The 18,880-nt window shown below is 41.4% G+C and overlaps 1 protein-coding gene across 1 annotated transcript; it reads right to left on the bottom strand.

The window, feature by feature from the left end:
• Positions 1–1,417: 1,417 nt before the first annotated feature.
• Positions 1,418–18,365, bottom strand: LOC115184092 (uncharacterized). Its single transcript, XM_029745082.1, has 6 exons — positions 18,261–18,365; positions 17,662–17,985; positions 8,375–8,492; positions 7,241–7,284; positions 5,582–5,625; positions 1,418–2,029 (listed from the first exon to the last, which is right to left on the bottom strand). The coding sequence occupies exons 1-6, from the start codon at positions 18,328–18,330 to the stop codon at positions 1,898–1,900; spliced, it is 732 nt and encodes a 243-aa protein (XP_029600942.1). The 5' UTR covers positions 18,331–18,365; the 3' UTR covers positions 1,418–1,897.
• Between the last annotated feature and the right edge of the window lie 515 nt (positions 18,366–18,880).

Below are 18,880 nucleotides of genomic sequence, written 5' to 3' on the forward strand. Positions count from 1 at the left end.
TTAAGCTAACAGGCACTTCTATTTTTGCTGCAAAATGCACAATGACTCAAACATAGGTGGATTTACAAATAACAAAAATGCTTGGAACCACAATAAACCAGAATAAAGCTGGCAATCAAAAATATGATCAAATGTATCAAGCCTGCTTTCTCAGACATTGTACTGTCACGTGTGTTGTAGGGATTAGACCAAGGCGCAGCAGGTTGCGTGCTCATCATTATTTTATTTATATGTGAACACGAAAAAAAACAAGAAACAAAGAAACGACTGTACGACAGTTTCGCAGGCTATACATAGCAGTGCAAAAACAATCTCCCACAAAGGGACAGGTGGAAAACAGGCTCCCTAAGTATGACTCTCAGAAACAACAATGTACAGCTGTTCCTGATTGAGAGCCACACCAGGCCAACAAAGAAATACACAACATAGAAACCCTAGAATACAAAACAAGAACATAAACCAAAATCCCCGGAACACATAAATCCAACACCCCTCTACATACACACACACCCCGAACCATATAAAACAAATACCCCTCTACCTAAATACATAGCCCAAACCACATGAAACAAACACCCCCTGCCACGTCCTGACCAAACTATAATAACAAATAACCCCTATTACTGGTCAGGACGTGACATGTACATTCATTGAATCATTTAAACATACAAATCTAACAATATAAGTTGCTGAAGCTTGAGGTACAAGCATCATTATAGAAACATATCCCAAATTATAAAATACAGCTTTATTATTAAAGCTAAAGGGGTAGTGCAATTTTTAACAACATCCAAATGCATGGTTGGGACTGGTTGTCCACAAGCTAAACTATAGGTAGTTCTATGATAGATGTGTGTGGTACTGAACTTTGTCACCGACATAACCATTGTTGGTTTCATTCATTTCAACTTACAGAGAAGATATTGTCAGAAATAATAAGTAATACATTATTTGTAGTTCCCTATCTTGTTATTGGTCTTTTAATAATCAAATAGCATAGGGAAATGATTGATTTCCTGAATACACGTGCTGTACACTCCAAAAATATAACCAGAGAAACAAAGCAACTGTGAGTGAGACAGCTATTGCTAATAAACAAAACAAAGTATTTATAATTTACACATACTGCGCACAAGGCTGTTTAATTTCCCTGTTATGATACCTAACAGTACATAAGGTATCATGTACACCATACATGCAAATGACCAAGACAATGGTACCCACGTCACCCTGAGAGATGGTGTTCCTCTGTGTTGCTGCTCTACTAAACCATGGGCTGCATGCTAATGATTTTCCCAATTTGTGGTATAGTAGACCTCCAGTTACCTCAACAGTATGTATTAGAACTGAAAAGAGCAGTAGTTTAATAGAACCCCCCCCCCCCCCACCACCACCACCACCACCCCCCAGGCTCAGACAGGGCTTAGACTCTAGAGGGTTAACGGCACATGGTGTACATAGCTGTATTTTTGTATATCAAAATATTCACGATCCATCAAGATCTGATGATCTACTATGACATTATCAATAAAATATTATTTGTAGACTATTAGTTGAGTATAAATTCTAAAACAGATTAACACCTAATGTATTGATAATAGCTAAGTCGTTAACTGACATTTTTGTTTGTCTAGGGATCTGTAAGGTCTAATAAGGGATACGGTATTAGAAAGAAAGTTTGGTTGGCACATAGACACAGAGAAGGTTATGGGGGCTTCACTGGCCATGTCTGAACCGACCTGGTCACCCTGACTGACCCCAACTGGTCCAGATGATAGACAGTGGGGCGTGTTCAGCTCCGGACGTCTGAGTAGATGGTGGAGGCAGCATCAGGGGCAGGCTTATGGGCAGGTTTTTTCACTTGAGTGTATTGGCATTGGTGGGCCTGGTAGGTGGGTTAGGTCAGCTGACTGGGCCTGTTGTTGACTCGGACCTGAGCGTACTCTGTGGAGGAAGTACCCAGGTTCCCCAGCTGAACTGACCCACCATCCTTCTTCTGGAATTGCGTGATGTCTGCATAGTTCAGCTCCTAGTAGGAGAGAGGAGAGACATGTCCTAGATAACCTCTCTAGGGTATGTGGGACGAAATCGTCCCACCTACTCAACAGCCAGTGGAATCCCGTGGCGCGATATTCAAATACCTTAGAAATGCTATTACTTCAATTTCTCAAACATATGACTATTTTACAGCATTTTAAAGACAAGACTCTCGTTAATCTAACCACACTGTCCGATTTCAAAAAGGCTTTACAACGAAAGCAAAACATTAGATTATGTCAGCAGAGTACACAGCCAGAAATAATCAGACACCCATTTTTCAAGCTAGCATATAATGCCACATAAACCCAAACCACAGCTAAATGCAGCACTAACCTTTGATGATCTTCATCAGATGACACTCCTAGGACATTATGTTATACAATACATGCATGTTTTGTTCAATCAAGTTCATATTTATATAAAAAAACAGCTTTTTACATTAGCATGTGACGTTCAGAACTAGCATACCCACTTCAAACTTCCGGTGAATTTACTAAATTACTCACGATAAACGTTCACAAAAAACATAACAATTATTTTAAGAATTATAGATACAGACCTCCTTTATGCAATCGCTATGTCCGATTTTAAAATAGTTTTTCGGCAAAAGCACATTTTGCAATATTCTGAGTAGATAGCTCGCCATCACGGGCTAGCTATTTTGACACCCACCAAGTTTGGCCCTCACCAAACTCCAATTTACTATAAGAAAAATTGGATTACCTTTGCTGTTCTTCATCAGAATTCACTCCCAGGACTTCTACTTCAATAACAAATGTTGGTTTGGTTCAAAATCATCCATAGTTATGTTCAAATACCCTCTGTTTTGTTCGTGCGTTCCAGACACTATCCGAAGGGTGACAAAGGGTTACGCGCCCGACGCATTTCGTGACAAAAAAATTCTAAATATTCCATTACCGTACTTCGAAGCATGTCAACCGCTGTTTAAAATACATTTTTATGCGATTTTTCTCGTAAAAAAGCGATAATATTCCGCCCGGGAAACCCTGTTTTCGTTCAAAGACGAAAAAATAAAAACATGGTGTCGGCTCGTGCACACGCCCCCAGTCTCATTGTTCTCTGATCGACCACTATCCAAATGCGCTACTGTTTTTCAGCCTGGGGCTCCAAAGTCATCATTCCCCGTTCTGCCGCCTTCTGAGAGCCTATGGGAGCCGTAGGAAGTGTCACGTTACAGCACAGCTCCTCAGTTTTCAATAAAGAGAGTGTAGAAGGCCAAGTAATGGTCAGAGAAGGCACTTCCTGTAAGGAATCTTCTCAGGTTTTTGCCTGCCATATGAGTTCTGTTATACTCACAGACACCATTCAAACAGTTTTAGAAACTTTAGGGTGTTTTCTATCCAAATCAAACAATTATATGCATATTCTCGTTTCTGGACAGTAGTAATAACCAGATTAAATCGGGTACGTTTTTTATCCGGCCGTGCAAATACTGCCCCCTACCCTAGAGAGGATAAGTCCTGACCATGACCTGACCAGGAAAATCTCAGGTCCCTACTTATATTGTCTGTCATCTGGAGCTATAAGCACCAGAGCAATTGATAATTACAAACACTGAGTTAGTTCAGTCAACTTGTTTTGGTTATTTCTCGTACAACTTCTTGAGGGCAGAGAGCTTATCCCCTCAAACTGTGTGGTCATTAGTAGCCTTGCATTCCAGGAGTGAAGGTGTGTCACACAGCTAGTGAACCAGTTACCAGACTAGACCTTTATGAGAAGGTTGCCATGTTTCTGTTGTTATCTTGAAAGAGGTCAGTGGTGTTGATTACAAAGATAGTTCCTCATATCTTTCATATTTCTTTTGGTTGAGTTTCAGGAGATATTAAATTGCAGCCAAATGGACACATTAGGGCTCATGGCACTTGACAGAAATACATTTGTCTGAACTGATTGGCTAAGGAAACTGCTATATCTATTTTAAATACTTCACAAAAAAAGGTGTTTAAGCTTAATAAAATAATATCTTCCTGGAGCAAAGTCCCTCAGCCTTACAGTAAACAGACCACGTATACTGCCCCTGCCTGGAAGTGTACTCATTACTGTAATGACATGAGGTTATACACCTGGTCAAAGGCCAGACTTTTGCTTAGCAGAGACGCCAGGAGATATAGCCTACCTAGAGCTTGGCTCTGGTGCTACACTATATATACAAAAGTATGTGGACACCCCTTCAAATGAGTGGATTCGTCTATTTCATCTACCCCCATTGCTGACAGGTGTATAAAATCGAGCACACAGCCATGCAATCTCCATAGACAACCATTGGCAGTAGAATAGCCTTACAGAATGGGCTCAGTGACTTTCAACGTGGCATCGTCATAGGATGCCACTGTTCCAACAAGTCTGTTTGTCAAATTTCTGCCGTGCTAAAGCTGCCCCGGTCAACTGTAAGTGCTGTTATTGTGTAATGGAAACGTCTAGGACCAACGACAGCTCATCCGCAAAGTAGTAGGCCACACAAGCTGCTGAAGCATGTGGCGCGTAAAAGTCGTCTGTCCTCTGTTGCAACACTACCGAGTTCAAAACTGCCTCTGGAAGCAACGTCAACACAATAACTGTTCATCAGGAGCCTCATGAAATGCGTTTCCATAGCTGAGTAGCCGCACACAAGCAAAATAACGTTACCTGCCTCAATGCATAGTGCCAATTGTAAAGTTTGGAGGAGGAGGAATAATGTTATGGGACTGTTTTTCCTGGTTCGGGCTAGGCCCCTTAGTTCCAATGAAGGGAAATCTTAACATTACAACATACAATGACATTCTAGACAATTATGTGCTTCCAACTTTTCTGTTTCAGCATGACAATGCTACCATGCACAAAGCAAGATCCATACAGAAATGGTTTGTTGAGATCGGTGTGGAATAAATTGACTGGCCTGCACAGAGCCCTGACCTCAACTCAATCGAACACATTTGGGATGAATTGGAATGCCGACTGCAAGCCAGGCCTATTCGCCCAACATCAGTGCCCGACTTCGCTAATGCTCTTGTGGCTGAATGGAAGCAAGTCCCCGCAGCAATGTTCCAACATCTAGTGGAAAGCCGTCCCAGGAGAGGGAGGCTGTTACAGCAGCAAAGTGGGGGACCAACTCCATATTAATGCTCATGATTTTGTAATGAAAAGTTTGATGAGCAGGTGTCCACATACTTATGGTCATCTAGTGTATGTCAACTATTATATTGACCCATCTTTATCTACACTGTGACAAGTCTATCTGTGATTATTATTATTGCATTATTCTCTTCAGTCTTTTTACTATTGTGATCAGGATCTCTGATAGCCAGACAAGCTATGACACAATATAAGTAGACCATTGTGCAGCTCTTTTACCTCAAGATGGCCGAATCAAAGTAATAAAAGCAGGCCAGTCATTTATCTATGCACTTACAGTATGACAATATTGTTAATAATGGATGTACTATACATTGGTATTACATATTAGCCTACATCCATATCAGATAAACAAATGTACTATGGAAGCTATGAAAACAGAAAAACATGAAAGTTAAATGCATAGTACCTGGTTTCCTCCAGGTCCCCCTCCATTAGCAGGACTTTTACCTGCTGAGATGACACACAAAAAGCAGTTAGAGATGGGGCTGTAGTTTACAGTATATAGGCTTCACAATCCTGAAGCACTGATCAACTTTGAGTGTCTATACTCACACCATTGAAAGCATTGCCTTAGATTACAGGCATGATGCTATAAGAGGTTTTAACAGTAGGTTATCGTTAGTTAATATGTTGTGTGTCTGTGTAGAAGATTATGGTAAACAGGAGCAGAGAGATTGTTTGCCCGCATAGACAGAGGAAATTAGGTATTTAGAGAGCTGGGAACTACCCACTGGGCATAGACGTCAATTCAACATCTATTCCACGTTAGTTCAACGTCATTTCATTGAAATGATGTGGAAACAACGTTGATTGAACTAGTGTGTGCCCAGTGGGTAGATATATGGAGCTCAATTGACTATTAGAGAGTGTAAGGACCGACACTGGAGATGAGAAGCAGGTACGGGGAGTTTTTAATACGGAACAGACAGGTAACAAAACAGGAACAATGTCAGCACACGGGTAAACAAAGACATATGACAATTAATGCTGCAGCAGGGAATAGAGCGTGAAACCAGACATAGAGGAGGTAATGACAGAGGTGATTGAGTCCAGGTGAGTCCAAAAATCGCTGAAACGCGTGACAGGGAAAGGCAGGTGTGCATACTGATGGTGGCAGGAGTGCGTAATGCTGGGGAGCCTGGCGCGCGAAGAGAGCAGGAGAAGGCGTGACAGTACCCTCCCCTCTAGGGGCGCCACCCGGCGTCCCACCTGGGCGAGCCTGACTGGCCGGCCGAGGCACGTGCGCTGGGCAAACCGGCTGGGCGTAAACTCCCCACGAACCGGCAGAGACATGGGAGCCTGGCGAGCCGGCTGAGGAATAGGAGCCTGATGATCCGGCTGAGGCGTGAACGCCTGTCGATCCCACTGCGGCGTGGGAGCCCGATGATCCGGCTGAGGCGTAGCAGCCTGACGAGCCGTCTGGGCGTAAAAACATGACGATCTGGCTGAGGCCCGACGTGAGATGGGCGCCTTCCGAGCCAACCGGAGCAAGAACCTCTCGAGCCAGCTAGGGCGTGACAGCCCAACTAGCTGGCTTAGGCACCCCCGGCTCCATCTGTGTTGGCCCCCGGACACGACGTCACCACCAACCGGACTGCCAGCACTCCCCGATGCTTCTTTAGATGGCTGCATCATTCTGTAAGGACCGGCGCTGGACATGAGAAGCAGGTACGAGGAGTTGACATTTAATACGGAACAGACAGGTAACAAAACAGGAACATCGTCAGCACACAGGTAAACAAGGACATATGACAATTAATGCTGCAGCAGGAAATAGAGCGGGGATCCAGACAGATATAGGGCAGGAAATGATAGAGGTGGTTGAGTCCAGGTGAGTCCAATAATCGCTGATTGCGCGTGATGGGGAAAGGCAGGAGTGCGTACTGATGGTGGCAGGAGTGCGTAATGCTGGGGAGCCTGGCGCGCCAAGGAGAGCGGGAGCAGGTGTGACAGAGAGTGTTAGCAGACAGAGCAGAAGTACATGTAGACCAGAAGGTCATTAGGTGGGCATATACATTATTTACTAAATCAATGGATGCATGTGAGACACAGAGCTCATACTTACTGTTGTCAACACTCCTTCCACTGGAGGATTCTTTCTTGAAGAAACTAATATACAATTTAGAAGCAGTCAGTATCTTTGATTATTGTTATTTGCAGAGACACATGTAGACCTAATTTTGATGAGGCAAGTGCACAACATTGAAGCGCCAACAAATTCTGTACAATTACTGTATATTGTTCATAACAACCATTGACAACCAGCCCTGCCTGCCAAATACAGGGAGGGTCAATCTATTATCAGATTATAAACTCCTTTTACTGTAAACCATACTCAATATACCCCCCTTTCACGCGGTGGAGCAATACTTTGGTTGTTATCTGTCTATAATGACCTATACGAAATGGTAAAATGCCCCTCTAAACAAATGGTGACAACATAGGAATTCATAATTTACTACCAAACTTTAGAAATCTTTCTCCATGGCCTCTAACCTTATAAGTTCCATTAGTTTAAGTCTGTTAGTTTCAGCTATGGGTCAGAGGTCAGGGAGATATGCCACAAAGCTAATATTTTCCCCCTTTCTTCCTATTTATACTGCATACAGTTGTGGTTTCCCTTTGTGGGTTGTGAATAGTAAACCATTAAGCACATAGCAAATTGCAGTGACATTTAAAACTGACTCTCCTTCAGAAACTATTGGGCCTGTGTTTTTTTTCAATGTGTATGTATACTACTGTTATGCTCTGTTTCTAAAATGATCCACCTAGATGTGGCCCTTAGCTTAGCTACCAAATGATTTTATGCCATAGATATACTGATTTACAGGTGGGTGATGCTGCAGAGAATTGAGCAACAAACACATGAGACTTCATTGGTTTACTGTACTGTATCTTAAAGAACTGCTAACTATTTGGTTGTCTGACAAAACAGCATTGAGCTAGTAAAGCTATTTAAAAGCTAACCCAAAAGCTATCCTTACAGAGCAAGGATAAAAGCCAAAAGCTAAGAATACAATAAGTGATATACTTTAGTGAAATGGATTACACTGTAAAACTTTTTCATTCAAAAAGTTAATAAAGAATATTTTCTGTAATATCATTTTTTATTTATCCCTAAATAAAATAAATTGAATACAAACTGTCTCGTCTCAGAATAAAAAATTAGCTGAAAAGAAAATATACATTTTTTACTCACCCCTTTTTCTTCATGAAGTAGACTGCCACACCAACTGCCACTCCCACAACCAGCAATACTCCAATCACAATCCCAGCAATGGCACCAGCAGATAGACCTGGAGTTAGAAAGCCTTCCGCTGCAGAGACCAGGGAGAGAACCATGCACAGATGAGACAAAGTCTACACAATGAACAAGCAGTACTACACATTACAGTACATCTGGGTAGCACCAGATATTGGTTCTGTGAAGGATAATGGTTATATTATGAATTAGCTTGATTTGATAATAGATTATCCTAGATTATAATGTAGATTCTATATTATCTTGTCAAACAGTAACAGTATACTGAAGACACGATGAGCACATGTGAAATGAACATGCAACATGGTAAAAGTGTGTATGATAAAGAAAGTAGGCCTGCACGTGGTATATGAAAAAAATTGAATAAATGACTAAGGCTAAAAGTGTAATGCGGAAGAGCTGTCAAAGACAATTGCACAAATGTTAATGCCAAAGACACACCAGAATGGCTTTCCAAGAGGTGTTGAGTGTTCTTGAGTGGTCTAGTCTCAGTCCTGACTTAAATCTGCTTCAAAGACAAGGTTTGAATATTGCTGTCTATCTATGATTCCCAACCAAATGTAATGAGCTTGAGACATTTTTATAGAAACAATAGATATGTTGCCCTAAGAGCTGTGCAAAATTGGTAGAATCTTAATGAAAATGATTCAAAGCTGTTGTGGCTGCCAAAGTTGCTTCTACGAAGTATTAACTCAGGGGGGTGGAGACTTATTCAAATATGATATTTATTTATTTATTTTTGAAAATGTTCTATAACTTTTTCACTTTGAAAATTTGAACTAGGTGATGTCAATTAGCCTATCAGAAGCTCCTAAAGCCATGACATCATTTTCTGGAATTTTCCAAGCTGTTTAAAGGCACAGTCAACTTAGTGTATGTAAACTTCTGACCCACTGGAATTGTGATACAGTGAATTATAAGTGAAATAATCTGTCTGTAAACAATTGTTGGAAAAATTACTTGTGTCATGCACAAAGTAGATGTCCTAACCGACTTGCCAAAACTATAGTTTGTTAACAAGAAATTTGTGGAGTGGTTGAAAAACTAGTTTTAATGACTCCAACGTAAGTGTATGTAAACTTCCAACTTCAACTGTATACACCGGGAATAATAAGCGTCACCTGGAGGGGGTTGGAGACAATCACAAGGACAGGTGAAACAGATCAGGGTGTGATAGGTGTAAACTTTCTATAGACACTGTATATGGCCATTGAATAGTAACAAAGGGACGATCATGTTGGGTGGTTTGCTTTTTCCTCACTGCATGACAGAGCATTTACCAGCTACAATATACAATGCTCCATGGAAATTGTCCTCACAACCGCAGCAACCAACACTGCATGGAATAACCCATATACAGTATTCAGTACAGAATCAGCTAATAATCCAATGCCATCTGCTTTGTCTTGCGTGCCAGTCATAGGCCTTTCTTCTCATGTGTCGTAGACAGGGTTGGGGAGTAATGGATTACATGTAATTGGCTAATCCGTTACATGTAAGGGATTACAAAAAAACAGTAACAGTAATCCTTTATGTTACCAGCAAAAATATTGTAATCACATTACAGATGCATTTGAAGAACTAGATGATTACTTTTAAATTCAGAAAGGATGTTTGCGAAAAAACATCTTTGACACTTTTCTCAATGACATTCAAATCAGCATTGAAAAAAGGAGCAAGTTTAAGGTTGTTCCACCTGACCGAGTCTGACCACAAGTCAGAGACCACTATGAAGACACACCAAATATGTTTGGTGGATCGCGGGAAAAGAGCAGGAATAGGCTTTTGTAGGCTACAGTCCAAGCTATCTCTTCCAATGGTGCGACTCCTGAAGGCATCCAAAGATTATCCAACTTGAATAAACACTTGGAGGTAAGGATGACAGCACTGGTGTAGTCTACGGCGATATGGATATCACTTATTATTGATATTTACATAGCGCATTGATGTGAATCACTCTGCTGCGCTCTCATTTAGCTATTTGTGCCTTACGGATTGTGTTTGTTGCTGTTCACAAATCTAAGTGTGTATTTGAACCCAATAATGATTGAATTCAAGAAGTAAGCTGCCTATCATTCATTGTTTTTGAAACCAGTGGACAGCCAGGGAAAATTACGCTCTTGCAACAGCTGCATGGTGCACATGCCAGCCTATGGAATAAAAGTGGGGCTTTTTTGCTCAATCTAAATCATGCTGCTAAAACTTTTTTTCCATAGGCCTAATGGACACAGGCTGAAACTTGCACACTTTTGATAGACTTAAAGGAGCAATCTGTATTGCTACATCCATTTTTGGAATTATAAAATATATATATTAATGTAAAGATATCATTTAATCGTATTATTGTATGTAGTAGAAAGCGATGGGTTAGAAGAAGCCTACATAACCAACCCATAAAGTAAAATGTAACATCCATATATAGCCAGCTATGTAAACTTTAACATTGATTTATCCTGCAATAGATATTGTTCAATTGGTAACGTGCATTTTTGTCTTCTTCTAATGCCTCTTAAGGGGAAAGTAATCTAAAAGTAACTAAACATAACAGATAACATTACTGAGTTTGGGTAATCCAAAGGGGTGGCGGTCTATGTATATTTGTAAACAACACCTGGTGCACGAAATCTAAGGAAGTCTCAAGGTTTTGCTCGCCTGAGGTAGACTATCTCATGATAAGTTGTAGACCACAATATTTACCAAGAGTTTTGATCTATATTCTTCGTAGCTGTCTATTTACCACCACAAACCAATGCTGGCACTAAGACTGCATTCAATAAGCTGTATATGGCCATAAGCAAACAGGAAGATGCTCATCCAGAGGCAGCGCTCCTAGTGGCCAGGGATTTTAATGCAGGGAAACTTAAATACCTCATTTCTACCAGCATGTTAAATGTGCAACCAGAGGTAAAAAACTCTAGACCACCTTTACACCACACACAGAGACGCGTACAAATCTTTCCCTCGCCCTCCATTCGGCAAATCTGACCATAATTCCATCCTCCTGATTCCTGCTTATAAGCAAAAACTAAAGCAGGAAGCACCAGTGACTCAGTCGATAAAAAAGTGGTCAGATGAAGCAGATGCTAAGCTACAGGACTGTTTTGCTAGCACAGACTGGAATATGTTTCCTTATTCTTCCAATGGCATTGAGGAGTACACCACATCAGTCACTGGCTTCATCAATAAGTGCTTCAATGACGTTGTCCCCACAGTGACTGTACGTATATACCCCAACCAGAAGCCATGGATTACAGGCAACATACGCACCTAGCTAAAGAGTAGAGCTGCTGGTTTCAAGGAGCGGGACCCTCGGAATCTTATAAGATATCCTGCTTTGCCCTTTGACTAACCATCAAACAAGCAAAGCATCAATACAGGACTAAGATTGAATCGTACCCCACCGGCTCCGACGCTCGTCGGATGTGTCTGGGCTTGCAAACTATTACAGACTACAAAGAGAATCCCAGCTGCGAGCTGCCCAGTGACATGAGCCAACCAGATGAGCTAAATTACTTCTATGCTCACTTCGAGGCAAGTAACACTGAAACATGCATGAGAACATCAGCTGTTCCGGATGACTGTTTGATCACGCTCTCTGTAGCAAGAGTAAGACCTTTAAACAGGTCAACATTCACAAGGCCGCAGAGCCAGACGGATTACCAGGACATGTATTCCGAGCATGCGCTGGCCAACTGTCCCTGACTGAGTCTGTAATACCAACATGTCTCAAGCAGACCACCATAGTCCCTGTGCCCAAGAACACAAAGTTAACCTGCCTAAATGACTACCAACCCATAGCACTCACGTCTGTAGCCATGAAGTGTTTTAAAAGGCTGGTCATGGCTCACATCAACACCATTATCCTAGAAACCCTTGACTCACTACAATTTGCAGACCTGCCCAACAGATCCACAGATGAAGCAATCTCTATTGCGTTCCACACTGTCCTTTCCCACCTGGACAAAACTAACGCTTATGTGAGAATTCTATTAATTGACTACAGCTCAACGTTCAACACCATAGTCCCCTCAAAGCTCATTACAAAGCTAAGGACCCTGGGACTAAACATCTCCCTCTGGATCCTGGACTTCCTGATGGGCCGCCCCAGGTAGTAAGGGTAGGTAACAACACATCCGCCATGCTGATCATCAACATGGGGGCCCCTCAGGGGTGCATGCTCAGTCCCCTCCTGTACTCCCAGTTCCCTCATGCCTGCATGGCCAGGCACGACTACAACACCATCATCAAGTTTGCAGATGACACAACAGTGGTAGGCCTGATCTCCGACAACGACAAGACAGCCTATAGGGAGGAGGTCAGAAACCTGGCCTTACGGTACCAGGACAACTACCTCTCCCTCAACGTGACCAAGACAAAAGAGATGATTGTGGACTACAGGAAAAGGAGGACCGAGCACGCCCCCATTCTCATCGATGGGGCTGTAGTAGAGCAGGTTGGGAGCTTCAAGTTCCTTGGTGTCGACATCACCAACAAACTATCATGGTCCAAACACACCAAGACAGTTGAGAAGAGGGCACGACAAAGCCTATTCCCTCAACAAGAGACTGAAAATATTTGGCATTGATCCTCAAATCCTCAAAAAGTTATACAGCTGAGACCATCCTGACTGGTTGCATCACTGCCTGGTACGGCAACTGCTCGGCCTCCGAACACAAGGTACTACAGAGGGTAGTGCATACGGCCCAGTACATCACTGTGGCCAAGCTTCCTGACATCCAGGACCTCTATGCCAGGCGGTGTCAGAGGAAGGCCTTAAAAATTGTTAAAGACTCCAGCCACCCTAGTAATAGATTGCTATCTCTGCTACCATACGGCAGGCAGTACCTGAGCGCCAAATCTAGGTCCAAAAGACTTCTTAACAGCTTCTACCCCTGTTGGGTTCTGATAGCTTGACTTATGAAATCATGAAATATACTTATTCCTTTCACTGAGGGAGACAGGGTAATTAATAACGTTTACATTATGTCAGGATATGTTATTGTTAGCCGTCAGGGATCCTATGGGAGGAGGAAAGACACAGTCTTGTATGAGTCAACATGACAGCCGTGAGTTGGGGAGGAGTAAGCACTTTGGGGCCGAGGTCAGGTCAGATGAAGGGAGTAATAACAGATATCACTAAGGTTCTGTCTAGCAACAGAGATGTATTGGCTGTTCAGATGTGTGGGAGGAGACTCAGCAGAGGAGAAAGGGTTAAATATCAGTGATTGTGTGAATGTTTTTTCACTGTTCAGCTGTTCAATCCTTTGGGGTGAATAAGCTTGGTTTAACCTTTCATAGTGTCCGTTGAGTTCTTACTCTGATATTTAGAACCTCACACCCCCAAGCCATAAGACTCCTGAACAGCTAATCAAATGGCTACCCTGACTATTTGCATTGACAACCCCTCCCGTTACGCTGCTGCTACTCTCTGTTTATTATCTCTGAATAGTCACTTTAACTCTACATCCATGTACAAATTACCTCAATTACCTCAACTATCCGGTGCCCCTGCACAATGAGTCTGTAACAGTACCCCCTGTATATAGCCTCGCTATTGGTATTTTACTGCTGCTCTTATATTGATACTTTTATTTTTTTATTTTTTACTTATCTATTTTTTACTTAACACTTATTTTTTCTTAAAACTGCATTGTTGGTTAAGGACTTGTAAGTAAGCATTTCACTGTAAGGTCTAAACCTGTTGTATTCGGCGCATGTGACAAATACAATATGATTTGATTTAGTGACATTACTGATTACAATTTTGGACAGGTAACTAGTAACTGTAACGGATTACATTTAGAAAGTAATCTACCCAACCCTGGTAGTAGACACTGTCTCTGTTGAAAGGGACTATCTTCTCTGGTTTACACAAGAAAGCTACCCATCCAAATGTTTGTACAAGATGGAAGGAAAAGGAAAAATGTGTACTCAAGGACCTTGAAAAGGACTTGAGCACAAACAGTTCAACTATGACACCCTCAGAACCAGTTACTCTCTCTCCTCCCATGATTATCTCCATTTCCTCTCTGCCACTTACCCAGCACAGTAATGTCAGAGGGCTCAGATGTCTGGTACCTCAGGGTTCTGGTATTATGGGCCCAGCAGCTGTAGCTACCGCTCTGATCGATCTGAATGTTCCCCAACCGGAGTTCTGGTCCCTTATTGGACAGCAGTGTTCCATTCAGAGCCCACTGAAACTGGGCAGGAGGACTGGACTCAGCTGAGCAGGACAAATTGAGGTTTGATCCTGTTTCATAATGTACATCTGATGGGATCACCTTCATTGCTGTGTTTTCTGGACCATCTGCAATGAATGATCCATGTTTAACACCAGCATTAATGAAGGTAATTCAACCAAAAGTTATGTACGGTTGTGCTCTAGATTATCATGTTGAAATGACCCACCCAACAAATGTCAATACAAAATGCATATATCTTGTTTAGGTATCCCAACACCAGCAATCAGACACCCACAACATACAGTAGGTGGGCCTGATTAGCTGGAAATGAAAGCCTCCGAAAGATTTGCTTTGCCAAAGCATGATGAATTAGTGCCATAATACCAGAATATAGTGATTTATTAATATGATGGTGTCTTGTTGTGTCTAAACAGATTAAGTTTACAGTAGCAGACAGACACTGCAGGAAGCACTATGAAGATGACCGTATGTGAAAGGTAAACTAATGTTACATGAATGACTTTGTCCACATGCAGTGAACTAAGAAGAGTTAGACATGTGTCATGACGTTGGCCTCTTTGAGTACAGGGAGGACAGTTGACCCCCTCCCCTTTGTACCATCCCCCAACCTACCTTCCCCCCACCCCAGGCCCTGTGTGAAAGGGTTGTAAAACTAAGAGGAGAATCTCCTGCCACATGTTTCATAGAGAGACAAAGGAAATTCTTCCAACTCATAGAATTGGAGAACCGATCGACATTTGTGTTCTGGAGAAGGTATGGAAGATTGGTGAAGCATCCAGCTACGAACTGGTCCGCTTGGTACAATTTTGTGATACTCAGAAGAGACAATATAGCCATATTACCATAAAACTGTATATATAATAGCCTCAGCGATGAGACTTGCATCATAATGGTTGTATAAAATGTATTAATAAGGATAAAGCTATTTGTAATACATTGAGATGCTATGTACTGATGTTAATGTGATAGAATTGGATTTCTGTACCAAGCTTAACTCAGTCATCGGCACGCCCCCCAGGGACACAGACAGGACCAGGCGTCATGTGACATGTTCACTATAAAACTATACCCTGATTTACTTTCTTCAGACCAGGCCTCCACTCCATGGCGAGTTGGCCAGTAGGTTTGACCATCCAATTCCTATACTGAAAGTGAACTACACCACGTGGTTAACTTTTAGACTATCGAGAACGACAGAATAAGAACAAGTCTTTGATATTAATTAATAGTCTGCAGCTAGAAATTATATCATTGAACGCGAAGACCGACGAAACATCCATTCTATGACGACATTAATGAATGTCGCTCTGAAAGATCCATTCTAACCGAGAGAGAGAGAGAGAGAACGCGGACAAAACTTTCCAACAGGACAAAAACTCTCCAACAAGGATCCCGAGGACACACTGAGCGTAAATATATATTGATTGCAATTGTACCCGAATGAGTGAGCGTTCATGTGCAAAGGATTAGCATATCAATTGTTAATATTAATGAACTCTGTGTGCCACAGCTGACCTTTTATGATCCATTGTTCAACAGGCCGACCTGCCTGTTTAGCCCACAAGGGCACATTCCTCTACCAATTCTTTGTGACGATAATTACTGTTTGTATGTTTTCTGTTAATTACTTAGTGTAGTAAATAAATGATTTTAAGACAATTGATGTATGGATGATTTTAGTAAAGACTGGGTTCGTGCAGATACAACAATTTACGCCGTTTGGAATGAGACTGGACGCGAGGTAAAATACACCATTTAAACCAGAAGATAATCGGCCTATACTATAATATAATAATATAGGAAAGTTATATTAGGAAAATTATAACTTTGTAATCTGAATATTTTCCTTGGTGCCCCGATCTCCTAGTTAATTACAATTAAATCAGTTTAATCGCGTGATAATAATTACAGGGAGTTAATTGATAAACATGTCTTCAGTTTAATGGTACCCCAAAGACACGAGACATGCATGTTAGAGACTCACAGCTGATAGTGAGGGTTAGATTCTGGCGGTTGATGTCACTGCTGACGGGGTTGGACACACTACAGCTGAACGGTCCTTTGTCATACCGGGTCACACTGACTATGGTGAGGGTGCTGTTCCCATCACCAAACTGAACTCCATCACTGACTGTGACCACAAAGCTTCCATTCAGCCAGTGATAAGATAAGGGGGGGGGAGCCAGAGGAGGAGCAGGACAGACTGACAGAGCTGTTGAACTCCACTAAGTCTGTGTTGGTGGGAGTTATCACCACACTGGAGACTGACTCTGTGGGTTAAAAATACAATAACAACTTTCTCTTTCCTTGGTAGCCTATTTCATCCAAAGCCATACAATATTCAAGGCCTGGCTTCAGTATCACACATTTTCATCAACACGGCAGGATGGAAAACTTAAAAATAATTTTCATTCAGAAGAGCTCAACAGTTGTATTAAAAACAAATAGATTTGGAATTACATCACAAGGTGACCATATTCACTGAGAGGTACTGAATGTGTCTCCACAAAAATGTAGACAATGCATTGAACACACCTTTACTTCGTTAATGATGTTGAGAAAAATGTACATGTTGTGCACTAGGCAGATAACAGATTTGGCCTTGTTCAACACCATCATACACAATTAATATACAATGTATAATAATAACATAATTGGGAATGGGAAGAGATGGACAGAAGTAATGGTTCACACTGAATGAAATCCTTGGATTTGAGAAACACCTACTCATGCCAAAGTAATGACAAACAGTAACTTAATCCACCTACAGAACATAACTTGAAAATCAACAAGATATGTCTGAGATTTAGACAGAGGAAATGTGTTCTTTACTTCAAACCCATTGACTAAAATACAGTGTGTCAGTGTTATGGTATAGTAGCATGCTATATATCAATGGCTTTGAAATGTTTCTGAAGTCCAGCCTTACAGTAAAGTATTTGGACTGATGATGTCAAACCTAAAGCTAGAAAATGGAGGGGAAACTATTGACTGATAAAGGTAGAATACAAAACATCTTACCATACACTTCCAGTTTAGTTTTTTCAGCCACTGATACTGCTTCAGGTGTTAAAATGGTCACTGTGTATTGTCCACTGTCAGTCAGAACAAGATTCATGAGCTCCAGGCTTCCTGACGATCTGTCCAGATTGATCCTGTCTCTGTATCCATCTTCAGGTTTTAAAGTGCCAGTACTGCTGATATAGTTTAATATAATAGTTGTACCATTAACTTTCCATTGTAATGTTGTAAATGGCTGGGCTGATGCTCTGTTAAATGTCACACTCCCTCCTATCACCCCAACCAGGGACCTGTCTGGTAACACACCTGCTCCATAACAAAACCCTGGGGAGGCAAGAACAGGTTTGAGTTACAATGTGTGAGTTACATTCAAATATTTTCATTGAGAGCCATAAAGAACATGAAAAGCATAAGTCTCGTTGAATGGGCTGAAATGGGCCATTTTTCTTCACACCAAGTTACGTTCTAAACAGGCTGACCGAGCTGAATTTAACGTAATTTAATTTCCATTCCACGACATAGGCCACACAGCCAACAACGACAACCCAAATTTAGAATTTCACAAGGCAGAATAAGTCATTCATATGATTCCCACTTACCTATAACAGCCAGTAAATAAAGATAACAAATATGGAGAGAATCCATTCGAAGTATCCATCTGTAGGACATCCTGCATGTGCAGCAGCAGCCTGTGTGTGAGCAGAATTTAGTTAAATTTGAACACACCCTGTTGTAGAGTTCGAAGTCCTCCCACTTTCGAAATGGTAAAACCATTGACTGATATTACCTATTAGATTCACAGAAAATTTGATGAAATATTGCAAGGTAGTTAAAGTATTAGTATTGGTCAAATAGAATCAGAAATTGCCTGGTGATGGATAAAGAAGCCTTACAAAACAATTGTATTTGAAAAAAATAGGTAACACTTTACATTACAGTAAGGATCCTTAAAACGCTGTAACAACTCATGTATTTGCAGTGTAACAAGTATTGAATATACTCATTATTACAATGAGTTACAATTTACAGCAGTGAATTTAACCCTAATCCCTGACCATAACCTATTGGCCTAACCATAACCTAAGCCTTACCCTAAATAGACTACAATGTAAGTACAGCGTATAATTATAGGAACAATTTCACCATTATGAGGGCACTGTAATGTAAAATGTATTTGTGTAACCATTTCCCCCAAAATATAGAGTAGATAGCTATTTAT

Source organism: Salmo trutta, chromosome 3 (assembly GCF_901001165.1).
Source record: "Salmo trutta chromosome 3, fSalTru1.1, whole genome shotgun sequence".
Lineage (NCBI taxonomy): Eukaryota > Metazoa > Chordata > Actinopteri > Salmoniformes > Salmonidae > Salmo > Salmo trutta.